General features: G+C 37.5%; 1 protein-coding gene across 2 annotated transcripts in view; it reads right to left on the bottom strand.

Moving 5' to 3' along the window:
• add1 (adducin 1 (alpha)) overlaps positions 1-22,786 on the bottom strand; it is a 52,732-nt gene that overhangs the window by 23,755 nt on the left and 6,191 nt on the right. For both annotated transcript variants that reach the window (XM_088629000.1, XM_088628999.1), the window contains exons 2-10: positions 10,615-10,828; positions 7,475-7,637; positions 6,978-7,129; positions 5,585-5,665; positions 4,909-5,058; positions 4,660-4,803; positions 4,110-4,208; positions 2,959-3,132; positions 2,135-2,479 (exon numbers count right to left, since the gene is read on the bottom strand). In XM_088629000.1, the coding sequence (XP_088485126.1) occupies positions 2,135-2,479; positions 2,959-3,132; positions 4,110-4,208; positions 4,660-4,803; positions 4,909-5,058; positions 5,585-5,665; positions 6,978-7,129; positions 7,475-7,637; positions 10,615-10,809 (1,503 nt within the window). In that variant the 5' untranslated portion in view covers positions 10,810-10,828. The remainder of the gene's footprint in view (positions 1-2,134; positions 2,480-2,958; positions 3,133-4,109; positions 4,209-4,659; positions 4,804-4,908; positions 5,059-5,584; positions 5,666-6,977; positions 7,130-7,474; positions 7,638-10,614; positions 10,829-22,786) is intronic.

Here is a 22,786-nt window from a genome sequence, read left to right as displayed (position 1 = left end):
TTCCTTTAACATTTTTTGTCTTAATACAAGTGAGATGTCCTTATGAAGGCACGTTTGTAACAGTAAGTGCGATGTTTTAATGCAATCCTAAAATCTAAATATGAAACAATTTTCAAACAGCACATACTGTTAAAACAAGGCCTTTAAAATATTGCATACTGTATGCTATTAGTTCAGAGTTATTATACGATGTTTTAACACAGCAAGTTAATTGCAAAATTAAAAGTAAAAATTTAAAAATGTGGCGCTAAAAGGGAACATGGAATGTACATGTAGACATGAAATACTCACTGATTACCTCTTCTCTCACAACAAAACACTCCCACTTTTCCACTAGACTTGTTTTGGAGAGTCAAAAAATTTAAGAATTTAAAACAAATCGTTCATGCCTGGCAAAACTTTAAGAAATGCACATATTTTTGTTTAAAAGGAAACTTAAAACAGGAGCTAAATGACCTGAGAAAACACAGGCCAGAAGGTAGGAGGGACGGGCATTAAAATTATAAGCAGGCTGTGACTCTTAGAATTTAGCCTTCAAACAAAAGGCTCCAAATCTTGAGCTTTTCTTTCATCAGGTTCACGCCAGCTGACAACAGAAAGTAGTGGTCAGAGCAGCAGAAGTGAATGAAAGAATGGCTACAAGATGAAGGAATGACAAACTAGGGAAGACCAAACAATGTCTGAAAATAAACTGCATGCTACATTAGGGAAGGCTCCATAAAAAGCAAACAGTTCAATTAGCTGTCCTGTGTGGCTTAAAAGGTAAAGACCTAGCCAATGTTAAGAGGGGTTTCTGGTCAGGGTAACGTAGTCAGGAGAAAACCCAGCAACAGCAAAAGCTGTGAACCTGTTTGAAAGGTCTGTTATCTTCCTCTGGCATTATCGTTCTTTCGACCATTTTAACATTTATATTCACTTCTTCATATTGTCAGTGCATTCTCAAAAGTGGATAAAATCAATCTAACAGACTCTAAATGGTTACTTGTTAAATTTCAAAGTGCTGGATGATTTAAAAGCTGAGTGACACTCATCTTGATTTTGACTATAATGCACGCCAGCTAAAAATGCACTTTATATTACCTTCCTTTAGTTTTGTTTCTAAAAGTTGCAATGTTTACTTCCTTGTTTAGATTTTTCTTGTTGTACATCTAGTACAAATTTCCCTTAAGGATACCAAATTTGGTCACACTGATGGTTACATTAGATTTCAGACACAAACAGCCTGACATCTCTTTGCGACAGCACAGTTGTGGCTCCAAATAGGGGTTTGCAGACAGAATGGAAATGGTTCCTAGTTTCCTACAAGCCATACTACTGTATATTGAAACTGAACTGGGTTTTCGTACCGACAGTCAGAAACACTCCCCTGAGTGCCATTCTAATTATATAACTTCATATGTCAGAATAGATTTTTTGTTTTGTTTTTTGTCCTTTTAAACATGCCTATCATTAATTAAAGAAAGCTCAGGGGAATTCTAAAAGAAAAAGAACAGTGCTGTTCTGGAGTGTCAATCACTAGGCATCTGCTGCAGGCCATGGCTAGTCTTCAGTTATGCCACACCCTGAGGGTTCTCCAGGAAAGCTTTCACAATGTCATCTGCACGCATGCAACATTTCATGCAGCGGGCAGCTGGGAATGGGCACGTAAAGGCTTTAGGTATTTCAAAGACATGTTCTGATAAAAGGGTTAAAAAAGGAGAGAAAAAGATTATAAACTGCTTAAGGGACATAGTAGGATTAGTAAAAACACAGGTCAATTGCAAAGGAAAGAACGCTCTTTAAATTAGTACCAAAGGAGTTTTTAATGAATCTGTCGTTTCCCAAAGTGACATAGATTAATCCTGCATAATGTACAGAAAAAGGAAAGCTGTAATTGATATGAAACAGCATCATTAGCAAGAAAAACAGTCTTAAGCAGTTTTTGCTTTCTGTAAAGATTTGACAGACAAAAGTACTGATAGCAAGTAAGAGACAGAATAAGATAGAAGGCAGTGGGAAGCTACTGAATTCTTTTGGAGGCGACAGGCAAGATTTGCAGAAGATTGCTAGTTAACATCCCCAGAGCCTTCAAGAGCCAGCCAGCTGCCCAAAGTAGCTGTACGGTCTAACTATGAACAATAAGGTAGGCACAGACCAAGCAGTTGGTAATACAGCTTGGCACGCAGACACCGGACGAGAGAGACTGCAGCAAGGGTTTCACGTGATCGTGTGTAACGTTCGTCCACACCTTAGTCTTCGACTTGGGGCTACCGTCATTGGGGCCTTCTTCAGAGGTATCATCCCCCCGGCCCGAGTTCAGCCACCTTGTCTTCTCTCGCTGCTGCCTCTGAAAGCTGTGCTTGAGAGGGGAGCGAGCACCTGAGTCACTGTCCTCTGCAAAGGAGTAACCCATTGCAGAGGGAGGGATCTCTACATCACTGTATTTTTTTGTTTTGTCACGCAGAGAAGGGCACCGGTAAGGGTAGCCAGTTCTGTACCCCTGGAGAGAAAAAGACAGAAATTAGTTATAGAATGGCCTTAATACATGGCACAATTATTTTTGTGTCATGAACAAATATTTGAAAATGTAAGACCTGTAAGAAAAACTGTTAAATACAGCTGTTAATCTTTCAGACATCATGACAGATCTTTGGGTAAACATTTTTGTAACACTCATGAATTCCTGGAATTTTGGATAATTTGTTCAAAGAAGCAATAGAAATGAAGCCTAATTAATTTCAAACTTTAGCACTGGCATTTTGTCTTGGTTTGTGATTGCCCTCTCACAATTATCAGTTTATTCATGACTGACCTTTCTCCAAAGTCTGCAATTAACAATCTGATGGTGTATTTGAGAATATGGACAAATGTTCTGTCCAATTCATGTAATTTTCACCATTTTTTTTTAACTTCTGATATACGAGAAATCGACATTTTAAAATCACAGAAACATGAAGTATAACCCCCCAAAAGGCTTACCAGGTTATCCAGCATTCTCATGAGTGCCTCAAACTCCTGTTCTCCAACCTGCCACTTAGGATGAGAGGCATTCGTGTCGGAGGCAGACTCAGAGAAGTGGGGCTTGGCTTTGTACTTCCCAGGGTCCAGCATTACCAGGTTATCGGGCCCTCCTGCACTGGCCAGAGTGCGCACCTGTCAACAACATCAGCACTTACACTCAACCACTTTGTCTGGAAGGATCTTCTGCTCAGGGATGTGAAAAGAAAACAAGGTACTTACAAACCTTTTTTCTTCTCTTAAAGGTTGCTTTCTGTGAGAGTATTTGATAACCTGCTCTAGACATTTCTTGTTGATTTCAACAACATAAGCACATTTGGAAACAAAGTAAAAATGCTTATATAATGCAAACCAAACATTAGAGATAAGCAGTTATTGTCTACAAAAGTTGGATAATACAATGTAATACCGACATGCTACAATATCAATGGTTACCAGGCAACCTCACAGAAAGTACTACCACTTTCAGACCTACATAAGTACAGACAGTGAAACCATGGGAGAGTTTTAAAGATACAGTAAATATTATAGCTCCTGGCAAGGAACGGAACGCTCACATAACATAGACATAAAAATTTTAACTATTCCTTTTGACAGCTTACAGCCCAGCTTTATTCTTCACCTAGTATACTGAGACTTTAAGGGGCAATTCCTCAATCTTTTACTGTTGACAAAAAAAAGTAATATTAATTTCCTTAAAAGCATTAATGTTTTTGCTTAATATTAACTTTACATTACTATAGATCACGCGATGCAACAGCTCAAGCAGACAAGTGAGACTTGTGTAAGCCAGACTAAAATAAAGTACACCAAATTACCAGTGCTTCTGTTTCTAAATGTGCCAGGAGATCTTTAATGAAGAAGCTTCTATTGTTCTTTCCTCGGTTACCAAACTGGGGCACTAGTTTAGAAATTCTTGTCCAGAGACAAAAGTGCCACCTACTGGACAACCAAAACCAGCTACAGCAACTTCATTTTCCTTTAATGTCTTCCACTTCAGTCAGGCTACAAGATGGTAACTCTGCTATATAAACTTACTCCTGTCAAAAATAACTAATAGAAATGATGGTGATTATCGACAGATTTCCAAGGGATAACATCGTTGCTTCTACCTGTATCTCACAAGCTCTGACCAGGTTGTGAATGTAATAAAAAGCTTCTTCTACTGTTTCTCCAACTGACACCAGGCCATGATTTCTCAAGATAAGAACCTGCAATGGAAAAAAATGAAGAAAAAAAAATCTGTTAATGCAACAATTATGTAATATTGTCTTCCTCTTAGTAAACACATAAAACCATCCAGAGTTTTCGTCCTGGTGCATGACTAACTCCAGTCAATCACTCCTCTTAAAGAAGAATCTCCTTTAAATAAGAATATATTAATGGATGGTAAATCTGAATACAACTGATCACCACTGCAGAGCACTAAAACTATAGTTAGTGCTTTGTGGTTTGGAGAAAGGAACCAGTTTCCAAGTTCAGGAATTCAGGACCTAAAACACTATTTTTTATTAAACAAAGCCAATCCATTCCTAACCACCATTGTCTCCATAAATACTTTTTGCTTCTGTTTCAGTCCAGGGGAGGTGCCCTTACTAAAGCTGAAACACTGTGTTCACTGAACTCAGGCCATTGAGGATGATTTCCTTTATTCTGAAATACCTTGCTCTTAGGTCCTAGATTTTTCTGTATTAGCACATTCTCCTCCTCATTGACCAGGATCCCATGGTAATCATGATAGGCCACCTCCCCCAGGGCAAGAGCTTCTGGGGAGATGGGCAACAGGCCGCACTTCATGGCTGACACCTGCAACACAGCAAGGACAAGGCTGATAAGATGTGAGGCCTATGCGTCTTATCACATGTAGCTAGTTAATTCAGGGTCAAAACTCAAACAACATTTGAGACGTACCGCGGCCCCAGCAGGTGTGTGGATGTGTACGACACACTTGATGTCGGGCCGGGCGGAGTAGATGGCAGAGTGCAAGGTGAATCCTGCTTGATTAACACCCAGGTTAGTGCTCCCACGGTCAACAATTTCCCCTTGCAGGTTTATTTTAACCTAGAATTACAAAATGCATTTAAGTTATAAAAACACAAGGGTTTTACAAAATGCCCTGCCAAGTCTACAACCAAACCAAACACCAGGAACATCTGGGGATATTTTGAACATTTTGAATTATAATTCAGTAGATTTCAACTATAATTCACTACGGTTACACAGAATTCATACAACCCATACAACAGAAGTGGCAAAGATTTACCATTTAAGAACAAATGCCCCTAATGTCCCTAAAGCACTTCTTATTTCAGTACCTAAAAAAACAAACTTTTTCATTTAAATTAAAAAAGATGACATAAAATCAAGTAGCAGCACAGACTACAATGACCAGTATCTACTTTTCAGACAGATATAAAACTAAAAATATGTATATATACATTACATAAACCTACAGTACCTAAAGCATTCTTAAGACAACAAATGGAAACTGAAACACCAATGAATGAAATTCTGTTGTCATCTCCACCCTGGTGTTCACTGAAGAGCTTCCTTCTTAAATGGTTCTAATATAGAAAAGGCAGCGTACCAGGTTAGAGGCAGTGACTTCACTGTACAGAAGCCCAAATGGCACAATCAGGAAACGCTCTTGCTCTAAATTCAGCCTGACCTGTAAAAAAAAAACATGCAATCTTTTGTCAGTACTCAACAAGGGAAAAAACAATGATTCCCATGGCCTAGGTTTTCAAAGTTTAAAGGGCAAGAAATAAGGGTGAACACTTACAGCAAGTTCAGTTTAGATTAATTCAGTGAGTGTAAAATGTATTTGGAAACTTGTTAGATGTCAGTTCTGCACCGATATTAGAAAACACATATAACAGAATTAACAATGCAAGGAATAGGTTACCAAACTTCATTACAAAATTGAGAAACTACTGGGCTTTATCAAAATTAAGCTTTAAGATGTTTGAAACAGAGTTTACAGAAAAATGGCAAGATCTGAAATGGTAAAAAATATGTTTTATTACGTTTCCTTTTCTCACTGCATTCAAGAATTACTAAACAATCACATGGATTAAACAAAAAGATTTCAATGGCTGAAGGCAAAATTAACCTGTTGCACAACAGCTAAACAGCACGGTGTTTAAAATATTTCACGTGACCTGTGGTAGGCACTTTGGGTAACAACCTTCAACAAGTATGGGCAATAAATAAAGAACGCAATGAGGCCACTTTCCATCATGGGTATTTAATAAATATTAATTATGTTAGAAGATACCAATTAGAAACGTTTGGCTGAATAGCCCTTTCCTTATGTAATAATGGCAATAAAAACCTAAAAACCTAAGGGGGGTTCATCCAGTCATTAAGTTGCTTGTCCCTTCAAATCAAGCGGTGTTGGAGGGACCTGGATGTGTCCGACATATTCTTTAGCACGTATGCATGTCTAAGCTTAGTTACACAGAAGCTCTAGCATTCTGCGATTCTATGGCAACCACCAAAAATCACTGACACGAAAAACACACTAAAAAAAGAAGCATAATCGTTTCTTCTTTACAGGCATGCCATAGCAACCGAGAACTGCCGCAGTAAAAACTTCAGTCATGAACTCCACAGATCTCCTTATAGATAATGCAACTGCAAAGATCAAATTAAACACTGCGAGCCAATGTCCTCCAGGAAGACAGCAGGAAACCTTCTGAAATTCATGCAACATTGTACAAATTAACTGTCCAAGTTCATATGATGTCACAGAAAGAAACATTATGATTTGAACCAACTTAATTAAAAGAAAATGACCATAACTGTGATATATGACTGTTGTGAATGAGTGAAAAATATTTTGTTAATAGAATGTACAGTTCAAGTGATTTTTAGCTGAAACAAGATATCAGAAAATCTCATTGGCAATGACAACTTGGGAATCGTCCAGAAATTTCCAGATACGCATTTATAATTACCTAGCTACAGTAAGTGCTTACCGTTAAGTGGTTGTAAATCAGTTGAGACCACCCAAACAGGTCAGTGAGGCGGTAGAAGGCAGCCAGCTTACAACGAAGCAGCTTCTCGCCCTTCTCGTAAGCAATGGAGTCGGAGCCTCGCAGGTCATTGACTGGAGTCACCATCCCTAAACCTGTAAATATCAGCACGGCCTCATAACTACAAGTTATAACTATCCACTCTGCTACTGAGCTGGATTTGGAGTTCAGACCGAAAATTGACATCATGCTTGGATAATGTAGATATAAAATTCCTGCACCTTTCAACAACAGTTAATAACTAGAAAATTCCGTATTTACGCAAGAGGTCAGGAAGCTTTTTATCTTTGCGTTATTTAAAAATGATCAGACTGTGGATGCGTCCTTCTGAAAAAACTGAGCCCAATGAGAAGTATGAAGCAGAGAGGCCTGCCAGGCAGCACGGGAGAATGCTTTCTCCGGCTCTGATGTTCAGGTCATCACTGTTAAGTTCTACTCACTCATATTGAGGGCTGCCATCCCACCCTGTGGAGTGGCTGGGTAAATGCTGGGCATGCTAGTATTCATGTAGTCTGCAATCTGCTGCAAGGCTAGCAAGCTTGTAGGGTTCTTGCCCTTCTTCAGCTGGTCTTGGATCATTGTCTCCAGTTCCTCACAGAAGGCCTGCAACACAAACAAAACATCTCAGAATTCAAACCCCACCTCTGTTGTTTTAAGAAGACAACCAACAACAAATTTATTTCAGGATGTTTATGTGTTGATGTATATACTGCTGTGAAAAAACATTTAGATATCTTCCCACAATCAGCAATTACAATATATGCTTGCACCAGATGCAAGATAATGAGCACCATCAACTTCACTCGTGTTTTCTACTATAGACTACATGGTCTGTCAATACAAAGGGTTGCAGCAGTAAATTCATCACATTTACAATCAGAAATAATTGGTTCATTGTCAGGCAGTCCTCATATTTATCATTTGCTCCTCTATACATATCCAGAAAGCTTAAACTTTATTTTTTCGTTCTACAAGAATAGATCTATCAGGATTAACTGTTAATTTAAAACAAAACAATTAAACTTTCTGTGGATCAAAATAGAATTATATCTGCACAAACATGGAAAAGCAAGTGAAAACTACAAAACATTTTTGCACAACACTACATAAATCAAACACAATTACAGGCATTGGAAGAAACCAAACCTTCCTCCCTTGCATTTCCAGTTCATACTGTATGTTCAGCCAATTTCAAATTCTAGTTTGATATATGTCACTGTATGGGAGAGGATCAAGACTGCCCCATAGCTGTGAAAGAGCAATGTATTTTGCTGGAAAAAAGTTTAAGAATAGTAAATCCTAGGAGAGAAAGCAGTGCAGGCAACATTAGAACAAAAACAGGAAACATGAAACAAATAGAATCACAGATTTAAGTAATAAAAGCACTATAGACCATAGCTGTATGTGCCAAAAAACAAACAAATCCCACTGTCTCTATTTAAGATCAGTGTTTTCGAAAATATCTATCCAATTTTAAATGGCGCCAAAACTGAGGTGAGTAAATTATACACACTAACTGCAAATTCACAAAGAATAAAAATACAGGCAGGATTGCTCTGAAAAGAAAGATTTGCTAAGCAGCTAAATAAATCCCCCAGATGTTTTTAGTTTTGCATTGCTATTGTGGGATAGCAGTGCGAATAAGACCATGTTTCCATGAATTATATTTGCCTACCGTACCACAGTGAACAAAGCCTGCCAGGATGTCTCTGTGAAAACTGTATACAGTAGCTGTGGATAACAGAATTGATGCAATAAAAATAATGGTAACCATGGTAACAACTAGGTCTCAGAAACGTCAAGACAGAGATTTAAATCAATTTCTTATGGTTTAGTAGTGATTTTCAGCTTCATTTTACATAAGGAACTCACAGGGGATTCTCAGAAGAGGTAAGCCAAATTTGTATCCTCACTCCATCTTCACAGAAGTGAAAAGCATTTTGTTCTATTCTGGTATTTGTAAGATAGTTGTTGATAAACTTTTTTTAAGTAGTCATCTAACCATGATCTTATCAGTGTTTTAATTTCATGATCCTTCCAGACCTATCCAGGCTCTGCCCTTACCAGTGTTAACTTTCTTGTGAAATGCCAACCTCATGGACATCATTTACTTTATTAAGAGGTTACCAGGAATGTTTGACTAATTTAAAACACACTGTAGTATTTAAAACTACTTGAAGGTGGGAGAAACGTATTGCTGTTAAAATGTTCTCTCGGTGGATTTTTTGGACTACAGTATGTAGTGCAGATTTATTTGGAAATAAAGAAACAGGTTTTCAGCACAGATTTAATTCCTGATCTTCTGATCTAAACCATAAAATAATTTATTAAATTTTCTTCTTTTTTGAACAATTTCCACAACAGCTGCTATAACTGCCTTTCTGTACAATGGTTTAAACAGTGCGTCTTCCATGCAATCTGATCTGCCTGTGCTAATCATATTAACACATCATAAGCCAGACACAATCCAGTCATTTGTACCCTGTAGAGTTGAGGTTACAGATGGATAAGGCCTGCCTCCTATTGACATTGTCCAGGAATGCAGACACTTGGCCACATTTCCAGCTCTCAAAATATTTGCCTAAGGAGTGCTCACCTCTCTTCCATCTATGATACCTTTGTGCTGACGTAACATATAGCGTAATCACTTGGACCTCTGCCTGCTTTTCCTAGAGATCTTACACTCTATATAGAAACTATATCAAATCTGCGGCAAAGTGGCTCTGTACCTAAGGATCTGCGCCTGTGGCAGGAAGGTTGCTGGTTCAAATCCCGTGGCCAGCAGAGGAATCCTACTCCGTTAGGGCCCCAAGCAAGGCCCTTAACCCCAGCTACTCCAGGGGCGCTGTATAAATGGCTGACCCTGCACTCTGACCCCAAGCTTCTCTCTCCCCGTCTACTGTATGTGCCTGGAGAGCAAGCTGGGGTATACGAAAAGACAAATTCCTAATGCAAGAAATTGTATATGGCTAATAAAGTGATCTTATCTTAAAACAATGACTTGTTTTATTGCACTCTTAACAAAAATGCATTAACACTGTGGGATTTTATTGTTGCTGTTACACAACATCCTCTTGTATCTGCTTCCTTCAATGCTAAGTACTAAACAAAGACCCTTCTGATTAGTCTGAGAATATAACTTGAGAGAATCATACATGGAAAGAAATAGGAAGTTAAGTTTCACTGTGTGAAAGTTTATTAAAAGAACTGCTTTTTAAGCATCAGATGAACTTTGAGCTAATTATTACCACCTAAGGGAATTAATATACAGTTTGTATATCAATTTGCAAACTGCAGGATGTTTGAAATCAATTACGTAATACAGTAACACATATACATGAGTGAAGTTATACAGGATCCGGGCATACTGAACTGCTGTAAACTCTGCCTGAGAGATCGATAAGACTAACACTTAATAACTGTAATCTGAAATCTAGCTCGCCTTTTTTTCACAATTAGCAAAGTCAGTGTTATATGTCCATTTATGACAGAGTTAAAAAAAGAGTCTGGAGGGAGATATCCTCAAGATTTTGCATTTACAGCACTCAATGGTATGGAGACCTGGAAGGGTAAAACTAACCGGACTCTGCAGGATCATAGAGACCCTCTTCCTCTGCTCCATCATATTGAAGTCCTGGCGTAGGTCAGGCGCCATGTTCCTCTCTCTCTGGTACTCGGGACTGCTTTCGTCGACTCGGTCAAAGTAGCGCTCCTTGTGAGGGGCTGTGGTCGGGGGTGGGGAAGTGACCACCCCAGCGCCGGAGTCACCATTCATAGCAGGCTGAACGCAGCTCCTGAGAACAGGTTAAACAAGTATGCTTAGAAGAACAGAATGACTATGCTTTGCTTAGTGTGCAGAAAAGCACTGCTATACGGATCATCAATCCTAACCTTCAGGCTCAGGACATGAAGGTTAACTATAGCATTAGGTAACTGCAGTGCAATTCTGCATTTGCGGTCTCATATGAGACCGTAACATATTTTTAGCATGTTACTGTTTTCGTGTCCATTCCTCAGTACCATTACCTATACTTAATAAAACCAAAAATTGCCAAGGAAAAGTTTCAATAAACCTCTATGGTAAAAATGTAGGTCTTAAAGAAAAATGTCTTCAGTTAACTATGCTCGCAAAGTTATGCAAGTCATTCTGTCACAATTTTTCCACCCATTTATTTTACCCTATTCATTTCAACATTGTCTTTCTCTTGAGCTTCTTCTGTTGAAAACTAGATTCTCTCATCATGTGGGCAAGGCCGTCTCAGAAACATACGCAAGTTAGACAGCTTATAATTTAAAGACTGCTAGAAATAGACACCTCCTATATAGGGTGACACTAAACTTGAAATGCCTTTTCTTGGATTACATGCTGAAGACATTTGACGAAGTGTTTTATTCTTTTTTGCAAATGAAAGGAAATTCTGCCATACAGTGCTGCAATTTGGAACTTTGATGAACTTCAGGTCCTCTGTATTACTGTTAGCTATTTTAAAATTTGGAAATGAAAAGAACATTAGTGTAAGATGCCTTCAGATAATCAATTATTACACTTGCTGCTAAAGCACTTCATAAAACAGATTCCATTAGTGCTGCCAACACAATGGCAGGCATTCTGCTTTCATGTTTTCACAATACAGCTCCGAACATTTCAATCACTTGCATCAAGGAGCAGATTTTAATACCAGATCATCATTAGTGGAAGTCTGTATCTTGTCTACAGCTACAGGCATTGATGAGTGTCACAATCCCACATTGTTCCAAAACTATTCAGTACTGAGTACAAATGTAATGCTACCCTTTAAATCAAAGAAACTTTCAAATTCTCAGAAACTGACAGATTGGGGTCACAAAGATTTATGCAGATAGAAAAAGATCATAAAAGTGTATGATGTTTGAAAACAAACACTGATATCTGAAATAAGAAAAAAAACTTCAACAATACAATGCTAACAAGTCATAATTTAAATATCTTCTTTCAGCAGTTATGTGCTAGACCTTGCGCTTGGCTACTAAATTCTCACTATGACATATCAACTAAAATTATCTAGTATACTCCATTTAATAGTTTAAAAGGACTGGCTGGTAATGGTATTTATAGGTAATTCTGTGTTTTCTGCTAAAAATGTATTTAATGGGACTATTCTACATTACAAACAGTCACACTCTATACTTTTCAAATGGTTATGTCTATACATAATACATTATGATACATTATTGATCCATAATGCTTTTGTGAAGGCTATGGTCTACATTGGAACTGCTAGACAGGAAATGCTACATGATCGATAGTAGACAACACTAATGAAGATAATGCTCAGTTAAAAACAAAGTAAAGCAGAAATAAAAGGCATTTTGAATATTTGTACATATTCCTGTTATGTATCAATTATCAATGAAGTTATGGTGGTTGGTTATATTCATGCATGTATAACTATTATATGTGTTTTGTGGACTGAACAAACTACAGTACCTCCACTGTTAATTAAACTTCATTAATCTATATTAATTCAAAAGACCAGTACTGCAAAGTTGGACTGACAATTCTTAGTAACACATTGCATATATTTGCACACATTTTAAACATCTACACATAAACCAGTTGTTGTTTAGTTACTCTGACATTCAAATTAACTTAATGTTTTCTGTGTGCAACACTGTATATTGACAGCTAAAGGTATTTTATTCTTCAGTTGACAATAGCAATTGATGTAGACACTTTACATCAATGTTTGATAATGTTGTTAACTCTGGCTCAGTGCAGACAACTGCATTGTTGCAGCCTGTGACAGGTTTCTTTTAATTGGCTTGTTAAACAGATTTACACATTTAACAACAGACATAAAGCTATTAATCGGAAGATGTGTGAAGGCTACATGTCAAAAGTCCAGGATTACTTGTCAGCATGACTACAGAACTTCCATTAGTGTCACCTAATGTGCATGTAAAGACGGAAAAAGGAATCTGCACATAAAAGCAGAAAGCATCTAAAAAGGAAGGCAAGAGATTCTGGACCCATAATCACATGAGGGTGAACACTAAAAATGGTGTGGATTACTGGTTTGGGCTCTGCACTCTGGACCATAGAGTCATGGGCTCAGATCCCAGATAGATCACTGCTTTTGTACCCTTGAACACTTTACTCGCAATGCTCCAGTAAATGACTTGCTGTTAAGGGGGTCTCCAGGTCATTGTTGTAAATGAGAAACTATTCCTAATTGACTTACCTGGTAAATAATGAAATAAAAGAGTGCAGACAATTTAAGTAAAAAAAGTTTAGAAAGCAAGAATGGTACTGGCCGCACAAGCCATTAGAGAACACAAGTCAATAATTGTAGGATTATGTAATGGCATCCACCCTAACCCATGTGCAATGCGATGTCACAACTGTTTTAAACAAACAAAAATTCCCCATTTTGCTGCCTTAAAAGGTTCTTTGCAATTTTAGATGTCATTATTAATAGAAATGCAAGCATGATAGAGAAAAGTTCTGTTTTGCAAACATCACAATATTGACTAGACGTATGCAACAAATGGAGGAAGCCCATCCATAATCAGTACAAAATAAAATGCACTATTATTTAGTACACTCTTTGTAAATTATATTAGTCTAACTTTACTAGGCCATCCTACAAATGTAGTTACCTCTAAGAGAATTTCTCTAAGTTTTACTGTATTTAGCAATGTTGGAATTTTCAGATCCTGCTGTTTGTACCAAAGGATGTTCGTGACAGGACTGTCAAGCAGGAACCATAAATTTTTCTTTACTAAAGAATCTCATCTGTATTCAGTTCCGTCTCTTCTACCCCCCAACTTTTTTTTTTAACTCCTCGGGCGTTACAAAAATCTACACAAACAATATTTTACAACTGTAAATTTAACCAGTTCTTAGCTTTGAAAAAGTGTAGGAGAAATACAGCATATACTACATCTCATTTTAATGGATTCAAAGCAAAACTTTTACTTTGTGTTCCATATGATCATTCACTGCTTTGTATACTCGACAGAACACATTCTACGCAAAAGTGCACTTCATAGAAACAACATACTGGACTAACTCCAGACATGCTCAAAGTGCTCATTTCCTGTGAGGCCATTAAAAGAAAAAAGGGGCATCAAAATTGAACAAACTACAAATTTATACTCGATGTTACTGGCATTTTCTATTCTTCCAGTAGGACGGTTGCGTGCTTCTGCAGTCAGTGTGCAGTCCCAAGAGGCACCCAAGCTTGAACAACAAATAAAACTGAATACTCTGGGGAAGATCTGCATACACCTCAAAACAGCTTAGACATGCAACAACATTCTGTCTCTGCTTGATATTGATGCCTCTGAATAAAAAAATAAAGAAATTTAAACTGTACAGCACAAAGAAATAAATATGCAACGCATGCTATTGCTTCCAATACTCATTTATTGTGTGTTGATCCTTCTCAGTATAGATAGTTAAGATATAAAGCGATATACATAAATGTCAAAGCATCAGAGCCATCAATTCAACAACTTGTTTGTAACACTGCCCAAATATCCCATATAAGCTATCAGTCAGGTGCTTCTTTCTTAGGGTTGAAAATTTATATTTTCCAACACTAAAGTGACACACCCAAGCCGACACCTGTTCACAGACACACATCAACAAAATCACAAAGCTACTTCGTACTTTTATGTACTGTATTACCTTACACACTACCTTGCTTATCATTCACGAAACAGTGTTTCTCAGCCCCAGTCCTGGAGTATTGCACTCTGCCTTCAGTTTGTTTTTAATCAAAATGTGCTTTTTTGATACTTTAATTGAACTATTTGGTTTTTAAATTTGGTTTCAGCGTTCCTCTGTACAGAAAATCAAAATTATTTTAGGAGACCTTACGGAAGTAACGAAAAGGAAAGGTTAGAAATAAGCGGATTCACACGCGACTAGTGTCTGTAATGTGAATGAATCTACCAATTATGCATTGATAACTAATTAGGCCGAGCTGTTTAGAATGCTCTAATAAGAGCATCAGAAAAGGCACAATCAGCAGGAGTATGTTGCAAGACCTGCTGCAAAACCTCTATTCTGTGACATTTCTGCATTGTTGTCCTCTCAATCTGAGTTTATACAGTTGTTAGAGGGGTGAAAATAATTTTATCACCAAGATTGCTTTGTATATTATGCCTAAAGCAGGGGAAGAGGTGCCATCCTCCAGTGACATTAATAGTGTAAATTCAGAAATAGTAAAACTAGCACAACCAATTGTCAAAGTACACAGCTGAGCAAACATAACAGCTTGGTAGCTATACTCTGCAGAACACATGAAGGAATGCATCTTGTACTGTTTATAGTACATGTAACCAAGAACTAACACATTCACATATCGCCACCAACTACATGATAATACACTTTTTATGTAAATGCACTCAAGTTCATAGCTTTAACAAATCCAGTTGTCTCAATATGGGGGGAAATGAAAACACATGCTGAGATATATCAGATACAGTCATCTAATTCATTAAAGGATATACAATAATTCCATGATACTGTAGATACTACTCTACATTCCTTATTTCACATTAACAATGCTTTGGCAATGGTTTCTTAAAATTAAACTATTTTAAATAATGAATTACCTCCAGTATCCTCCCCATCTGAAAAAGAGCTCTAAACTGCAGCTCTGCAGCCAACCCCAAACAGGCCTCCAGCCTCCTACATCAATTGTGCTTTCTGCCAGCACTCCAGAGCCAAGCTGTAGACAGCTCTGCATTGTTCAGTAAATGACTACTGCTGAGCTCTTACTCATCCAGCAGTGGCTCTATTCAAGTACCGTTAAGGAGAAAAAAATATCTACTATTAATTACCAGAAAAGCACTCTTAACATGCATCCAGATATGTAGATTGCATTTAAAACAAAACACTGCTCCAGATATTTCCAAGTTCTGATCCAATTTCAGGAATGTATTACATTGCAAACATAATGTGCTATTTGAATAAAATAGCACAGCTCCTCCAGTTTCCATTTAATCTCCACAAAAGTGTTAAGTGCACGTATCACAAATCTTGCATCCTCCTAGGACTAGCCTTTACTGAGCAAGAACATGTGGACTGGGTTTAAAAGAACAACAAAGCAACAGTGTTATAATTTATATACAACACCCTACATTTATTTTACTTCTCCTGTTAGTCATTACTTGCTGAATTCCAAATACAAGTACAGACATATTTCTTCTTTGTGCTCAGTATTATCTAATTAGTAAACATGGGTAAGTTTAAAGATGCATGAACAGATGACAAAATAATTAGAGTGTATTTAAACGAGTTAAATTTTCATGTTTTGTAAAAGTCTGAAGCCACCTTTTACAGGTTTGAATTATTCATGATCTTATATTAAAATCTTCATTGTTTTATAATAAATCTACACCCAACTTTAACCAACTAACAGCACTCTGTGACCACCAAAGCCTTTAACAATTTTTCACTGGCACTACCCCAGTTACAGGCGGCCAGTGTCATGGCCCAGTCTCAAACCTGAGATCGTAGAGCTCAGCTTGCACTCGGGTTGGGGCCTCTGAGCAACTTGAGAGTCCCCGGATGTTTGTTTTTAAAGTTGTGCCGCCTTCTTCCATCTCTGAACAGAATAACCATCTGACCACATTTAAATTGCCTAACTATATAGAGAGGGCTCATATGTGTCATACAACTGCTTGCTAGGTGAGTAAGCTTTGTAAAACTTATTTTATATACTGTACACAACTCACTGACCCCCTATATTTATTATAATATGTCAGATGAAATGCAGTATACTGTATATGTATTGGCAATCAGAAACTGACTGAGCCTGGACAGCAGTGGTATGGGAGAGCACCAATGAAATGCAGGGCTCCAAGGAAGTGTACAGAGCAACTTGAATCAAGTTTTAAAATAAAATAATGCCAGATGATTGTGACTCAGAGTGTAAAATGAGCATAAAATGCTTCACGGTCACGGCAAGAAAAGCACTATATAACGTTCAAGGGGATTTTATGACAAAACTAGCCAGTGTTAGGGTTTTTATTAAGATGCTCAAAAACAACGGGTCTTAACCTGTCACTGAAGACTTTGACAGTTGACATTAGCACAAAACCTGAAAAAACAAAGCATCGGTCTTCAATATCACTTTGGATTTTGAGGAACACTGAGTGTGCCACTGCTTGCATTATGAAGATAAGCAGGAAGAATCCACATGGCTTTTGTTTAACTACTCTAAAATCCATTAGCCTTTCTTTGCAAATGTTATGGCCCTTTCTTCAAGATTAAGCAGGAAGACTCCACAAAATGAAACCACTCTGAAATAACGTAAAAGGAAAAGAAGTAAACAAAGAATCAGTCATTAAATGAACTTTTTGAATACTGTATTTGGAAGAAAAATTAAATAGGAAGGTTAGTTAAGCAGAAAAGGTATTACCATTTGCTTCCAAAAGAATGGAAATATCTAATTGCTCTATTTATGGGTATTAGACACTAGCTCTTCTATTATTCAAACTAAATTAAAACGCTGCATATTTAAGGCACAAAATACTAAAATGAAACGTCCATAATTCAAGGTAAACTCAGCTCACCCAACTTTTCATTTTCATATCAAACCATTTAAACGATGGTTCAGCCATTTAAATGATGGCTTCAGACTATATTTCATGGATTTAAAACAGTTTCATGTGTTCAGAACAATCAGGAAGAAGATTCGGAAGGCAGGAATTAAGATGTTTTTTATTCACTATTGTCAGTTGACGATAAAAACTAAGAGTACAAACTAACAGGGAGAGAAGAATGCTACAGCAAGCTCTCAACATTGGTCTGAATAAACATTCGCTGGGGGGCCCTCTGAAATGATTTCAAAGCAACATCCCACTGGGTTGAAGGACCATGAAGCACTGAGAGGAACTGAATGTTTTTTTCTTTGTTGTTACTAAGGCAGTAAGATTTCGGACGTGACTGCAGCACTAGACACCAAACTTCCCACGCCCAGGAAAGTGTTGGTGAAAAAATATGGATTAACATTTGTACAACAGCTGAAAATTGGTATTTCTGCTACATTTAGAAATTAAGATTTAAAATTTGAAAAGTTTAGTACATCTGTCTTATTAAAAGCTCCATAAAAATAATATTAAGCAAACTTAATAAACCAAGGGAATATGGTATATTCTATCAGCATTAACTCTTTGAATTTACAAGACATGGCTCCCAGTGTTCAAAAATAATTTACCATAATGACTCATCATAAATTGTAATAAACTAATCATCCAGACTAAAAGGGTAGACCTGTCCACAGTGTGGTTTTAAACAAGGCACAAGACAATGGAAGGCTTTACTTAAGGTTTAAAGAAACAGTACCGTTTTGACAGCCGCTGAAGGGTTCTGACCTCTTCCTAACCCGAGCACTGGGACTGTACACACCCGTCAACTGAAGCATTACTGCTGCAGAAAATATGCACTGCACATTGAAAGTAAAAAATGGATATCTACAGTATAACTCGGGCTGACTTTTCAGACTTCATTACCCATCTTTATAGCTATAATTCTCACTGTTGTACCACATCTGTTTCTTCTTTTAATACTTAAACAAGCTCATGCATTTATCTTACAATTCGGTCTTTGAACAAAACAGTCACTTTGTTCTTGCTATAGGGACCTGACACGAGAAGGTGTGTGAAGATTGCAAGATGAATTCCAATCCAAAGACAAAACTGAAAATGAACCTGTAATAATTGAGTTTTACAAATGAGGTGTTACTCACAAGCAGACACTATTAAGCTCACATTTAATTGAAATGAATTCTAGCTTGCCTTCCTACTACACTGTTGTAACAACTCCTGATAATATGAACTGAACAGATGGCAGGAAATTATTATACAGCGAAGAGCAACAGTAGGTCCGATAAGAACAGACTGTGTGCTCAAATGGAACAGAATTAAACCCTCCTCCAACTGGCCTCTGCTCTCTTAAAAAAGTTTTGGTTCTCAGGACAGCAAATTCACACACACCAGCTGCTTTGAATGTAAAATAAAACCTTGCTGACAGCAACACCTGTAAATTCCTCATTTGAACTGAAGAGAGCTTTTCAATTAATCTCTTTTAAGATGAAAGATTTCAATAAAACAAGTTGCCTCAGTGAGCTCAGAAAAGCCATCCTTAAATAGAAATCATAGAATTATGATCATTTTAAACCCTCAGTTGTTGAAAATCATACAATGAATGGAGTCACATTTTGGTAAAATATCCACTAATATTTTGAGAATGTTAGTTATTATAGCTTCCTCCTCATTGATTTGCTGATATTTGAGAGTGCTTCGCTTCCATGAGCTAAATGTCACTGTGCATTGGAAACTTCCATGACTGCAACAAGTAGTGTCGCTTTAGTTTCCTTGACTTCACTCGTCAGAGAAAACTTTTTTTGGACATTGTATCTTGGAAATTAAGCTCCGACAAATAAGGTGGTACTGTAGCTGCTGACAGAATAACATGCACTTTCCTCATGTAATTCCTCCCCATAAAATGTACTCTTTAGCAACATTGTGCTCTGCAGATTAGCTGTCCTGGGGGACTACTGTCTGATGATTTTTGTTCCAGCTAAGCTCTATATACCAGTGCTAACCAATCCCTTTAATTGATCTGCCTTCTTGTTTAGACTTAAGCTTGTACTCCTTTCTGCTCCATGTTTCAAAAATATCCTTTGCAATACAAATCGTTTCCAATGACGTTAGGATGGTCTGCCCCCAACTTGCTTACCCTTATGTTTTACCAAACAGCTATTAATACAAGATATGATGTGCCGTGATATGTTTATGATGTATTAATGTGGTTTATAATTAACAACACATGAGGGATTAGCATTCCTACAATGAGAATTTTGTTTTCCCTCTGCCATGTCCAGATGGTTACATTTCAGGCAACAAACCTGAACGAAGACAGTTCTGAAACTGGGCTCATCTGAATTACAAATCCATTTCAATGTTTCAATTGATGGAAAGCACATGAAAAAAAACTAGCTTTTCATGCAGAAACTGTACTGTGAAGTTGCATTTTGGCACAAACCTCTGTTTAGTGGTAAATTATGTCACTTCACCATGTACAGTAGGGTCGCCACTAGTGGTCTGTGACCTTGTAGGCTGAGGTTCAGGTTTTTCAGCTCATGTGTCTGCAAGGAAAGCAAGACCTCATCCTCAGGTCCCGGCAGGGCTGTTCAACTCTTCCATCAAACATTTGATCTGTTTTCTTGGATGAAAAAGTCTTTCCTTAACTCATGTTTCTCTGTGTTATAAAATGTCACAGTACCAGGACTGGAAAAAAAAAAAGAGTACCTGCACTGCAGGGCCTTGGCTCGAATCAAACTGACACACCACACAACTACTGAAATAATATGATTCGGTTTGCCTTAACGATGAATCATACACTGCTTCGATGCATAATTGTATAATTCCAGTACCATTTGTTCTTATAACAGCTAGCAAGGTCCAAGGCTACCCTTTGAAAGGCTACTCTGCCCATGGCCTTTCCAGCATTTTCAGTATTTTGTTTCAATTTTTCTGTCGGCACCACCAATAAGAATTTAAATCTAGAACTTGATGCTTCTAACAAATACATACTTGCTGGATCTGGGTAGGCACAGAATGATTTGGCTTCTGGAAGGTGTTTACTGTGATCACTTGCCAGGTCAGCAATGTCATCAGGCAAAGCTATACTTGCTGCAGTTCTCTTTCAGGAACCCGAATCTCTCCTACCTTAATGTGGATTTCAGTACTAGCTCCAAATACCCCTTCAAAGCTATTTCTCCTATTGTAAATACAAGGTTTTCTTTAACTGGAGAACACAGTTTTTTTCCTCTCCTCAGTATCTGTCCTATAGATCTGCCACAGTCTCTCTGCAAATCAGACATACACCATTCACTTTGTTCTTGCCACAATAACATTAACAATAACAATAGCAATAACAGTCCACATTTCTTGAATTCACGATCTATTTACTGTTGAAATACTGTCTGTGTATCTCTATTCTTGAACTGCTTTCCTCTTGTTTATTCTGATAAGCCAGGGAGACTGGGCTAAAGCAGTGGGGAAATGTTACAAAATTGAAAACAGTGAGGAAAACTATATACTATGCAGGTAACAGTAACACTGGATTGTGAAAACAAAGTTAAGACCTAGACAAAATATTTATAATAGCTTTTACTTAAATAGTAATAACCACAGAACCTAAAACAATTTCAGTTATTCCCCCTCTCAATCTCATCTTTTAAAATGCAACACACTTATCTGTAGTTCGTGTGTACTATTATTGTCAAAAACAACAGACAAGCTCATTTAAACATTGTATGGAAAGACTGAATTCGATTTATAAAAACAATTCTAATTTATGCTAGGGGATTTAAAAAATGACTATTCATAATTCTGTGCACTTCTGCATAGTCTTTGTGGTATGCACAGGTTTCAAGTCAGTCACTGGCCTCTTAATGTATCAATACTACTTTATCAGCTACAGTAAAGAGAAAATGTGCAGTCTGAGAAAATTGGTACAACAGCTTCCTGTGAGTGAGAAGTGGATCTTATTTCATAATGTATGGCAAAATTGTGATGGGCTGTATAATACAGACATACACTTTTAATCTTTACAGGATCTGCATTCAATAGTTATGACAGCCATAGGCCATGAGTCTGTGAGCCCTGCTATAATAGAAATAAATCTTTCTGTTACTAACAGCAATATTTAATTTTTAATGTTTCCCCTCTCAAGCAACGACCAGTCTCAGAACATCTTACTCTGTAAAAAGGAATTATGAGTGAAGTTAAACCACATGGACTCCCTTCTGCTTCACATTTAGAGCTCCAACTGCAGTAGACACGTTGATCCAATGTTGCCAACACAGAGGGTGTTACAGCAATACGCCCTACTTTCACTGTTAGCTCTAAAGCCAAATTGAGACTTGAGCTGTAAGCGCCATAATCACTATTCCCATCTGCAGATATTTGAACACACTGCAGCTGTGCAGTCTCACGACAGTGCTAAAGCAGAGCAGAGCTGTCCAGGGGGACTCTAGCACAGGGTCCATTAAAATACCTCATGTATGAATACCTATGGTCAGTTACCCAAACTCTACCGTCCACATAGTAAACATCCATATCTTAGATCCCCTTATAAAAATTATGGGTAGCAGTGTGGAGCAGTGCTTAGGGTTCTAGACTCCTAACTGGAGGGCTGTGGGTTCAAATCTTATGTGAGACACCGCTGTTGTATTCCTGAGCAGGGTCTTTTACCCGAATTGTTCCTGTAAAATACCTCGCTGTAAAAAGGTGTAAAAACTCCCCATAAGTTCCTTTGGATACAAGTGTCTGTCAAATTAGTAATTAGTCAACGGAATTTAATTCAATAGTTTCTGTGCAGTTTCAGAAGACTGTGATGGATTACAAAACAAGGGTCAAATTGTCAAATACAGATCTGTAAAGTTTCATAAAACTAAAAGGTATTACACAGTTTCCACCACAGCAAGAAAAACGAGCTTTCCCCTCTTACACAAGACAATCTTAAGACCTCTTTCTCCTTTGAAAACCTTTGTGTCTTCACCCTAGGAATTTGCCATGGGAACAGACTACAAGATTAATGTTGCTTGCTCTTTCACGGCACCTTTTTTAAGCTATAAATTGTCTTAAAACTAAGGATTACTATACACCCTTATTATAATCTGAAAGCTTGGTTGATAACCATAAAACGAAACTTCATTAGTTTATCCTTGTATGATACAAAAAATTCT

This window comes from Lepisosteus platostomus, chromosome 4, assembly GCF_059453375.1.
Source record: "Lepisosteus platostomus isolate fLepPlt1 chromosome 4, fLepPlt1.hap1, whole genome shotgun sequence".
NCBI lineage: Eukaryota > Metazoa > Chordata > Actinopteri > Semionotiformes > Lepisosteidae > Lepisosteus > Lepisosteus platostomus.
This window is presented reverse-complemented; position numbering and strand designations above follow the sequence as displayed.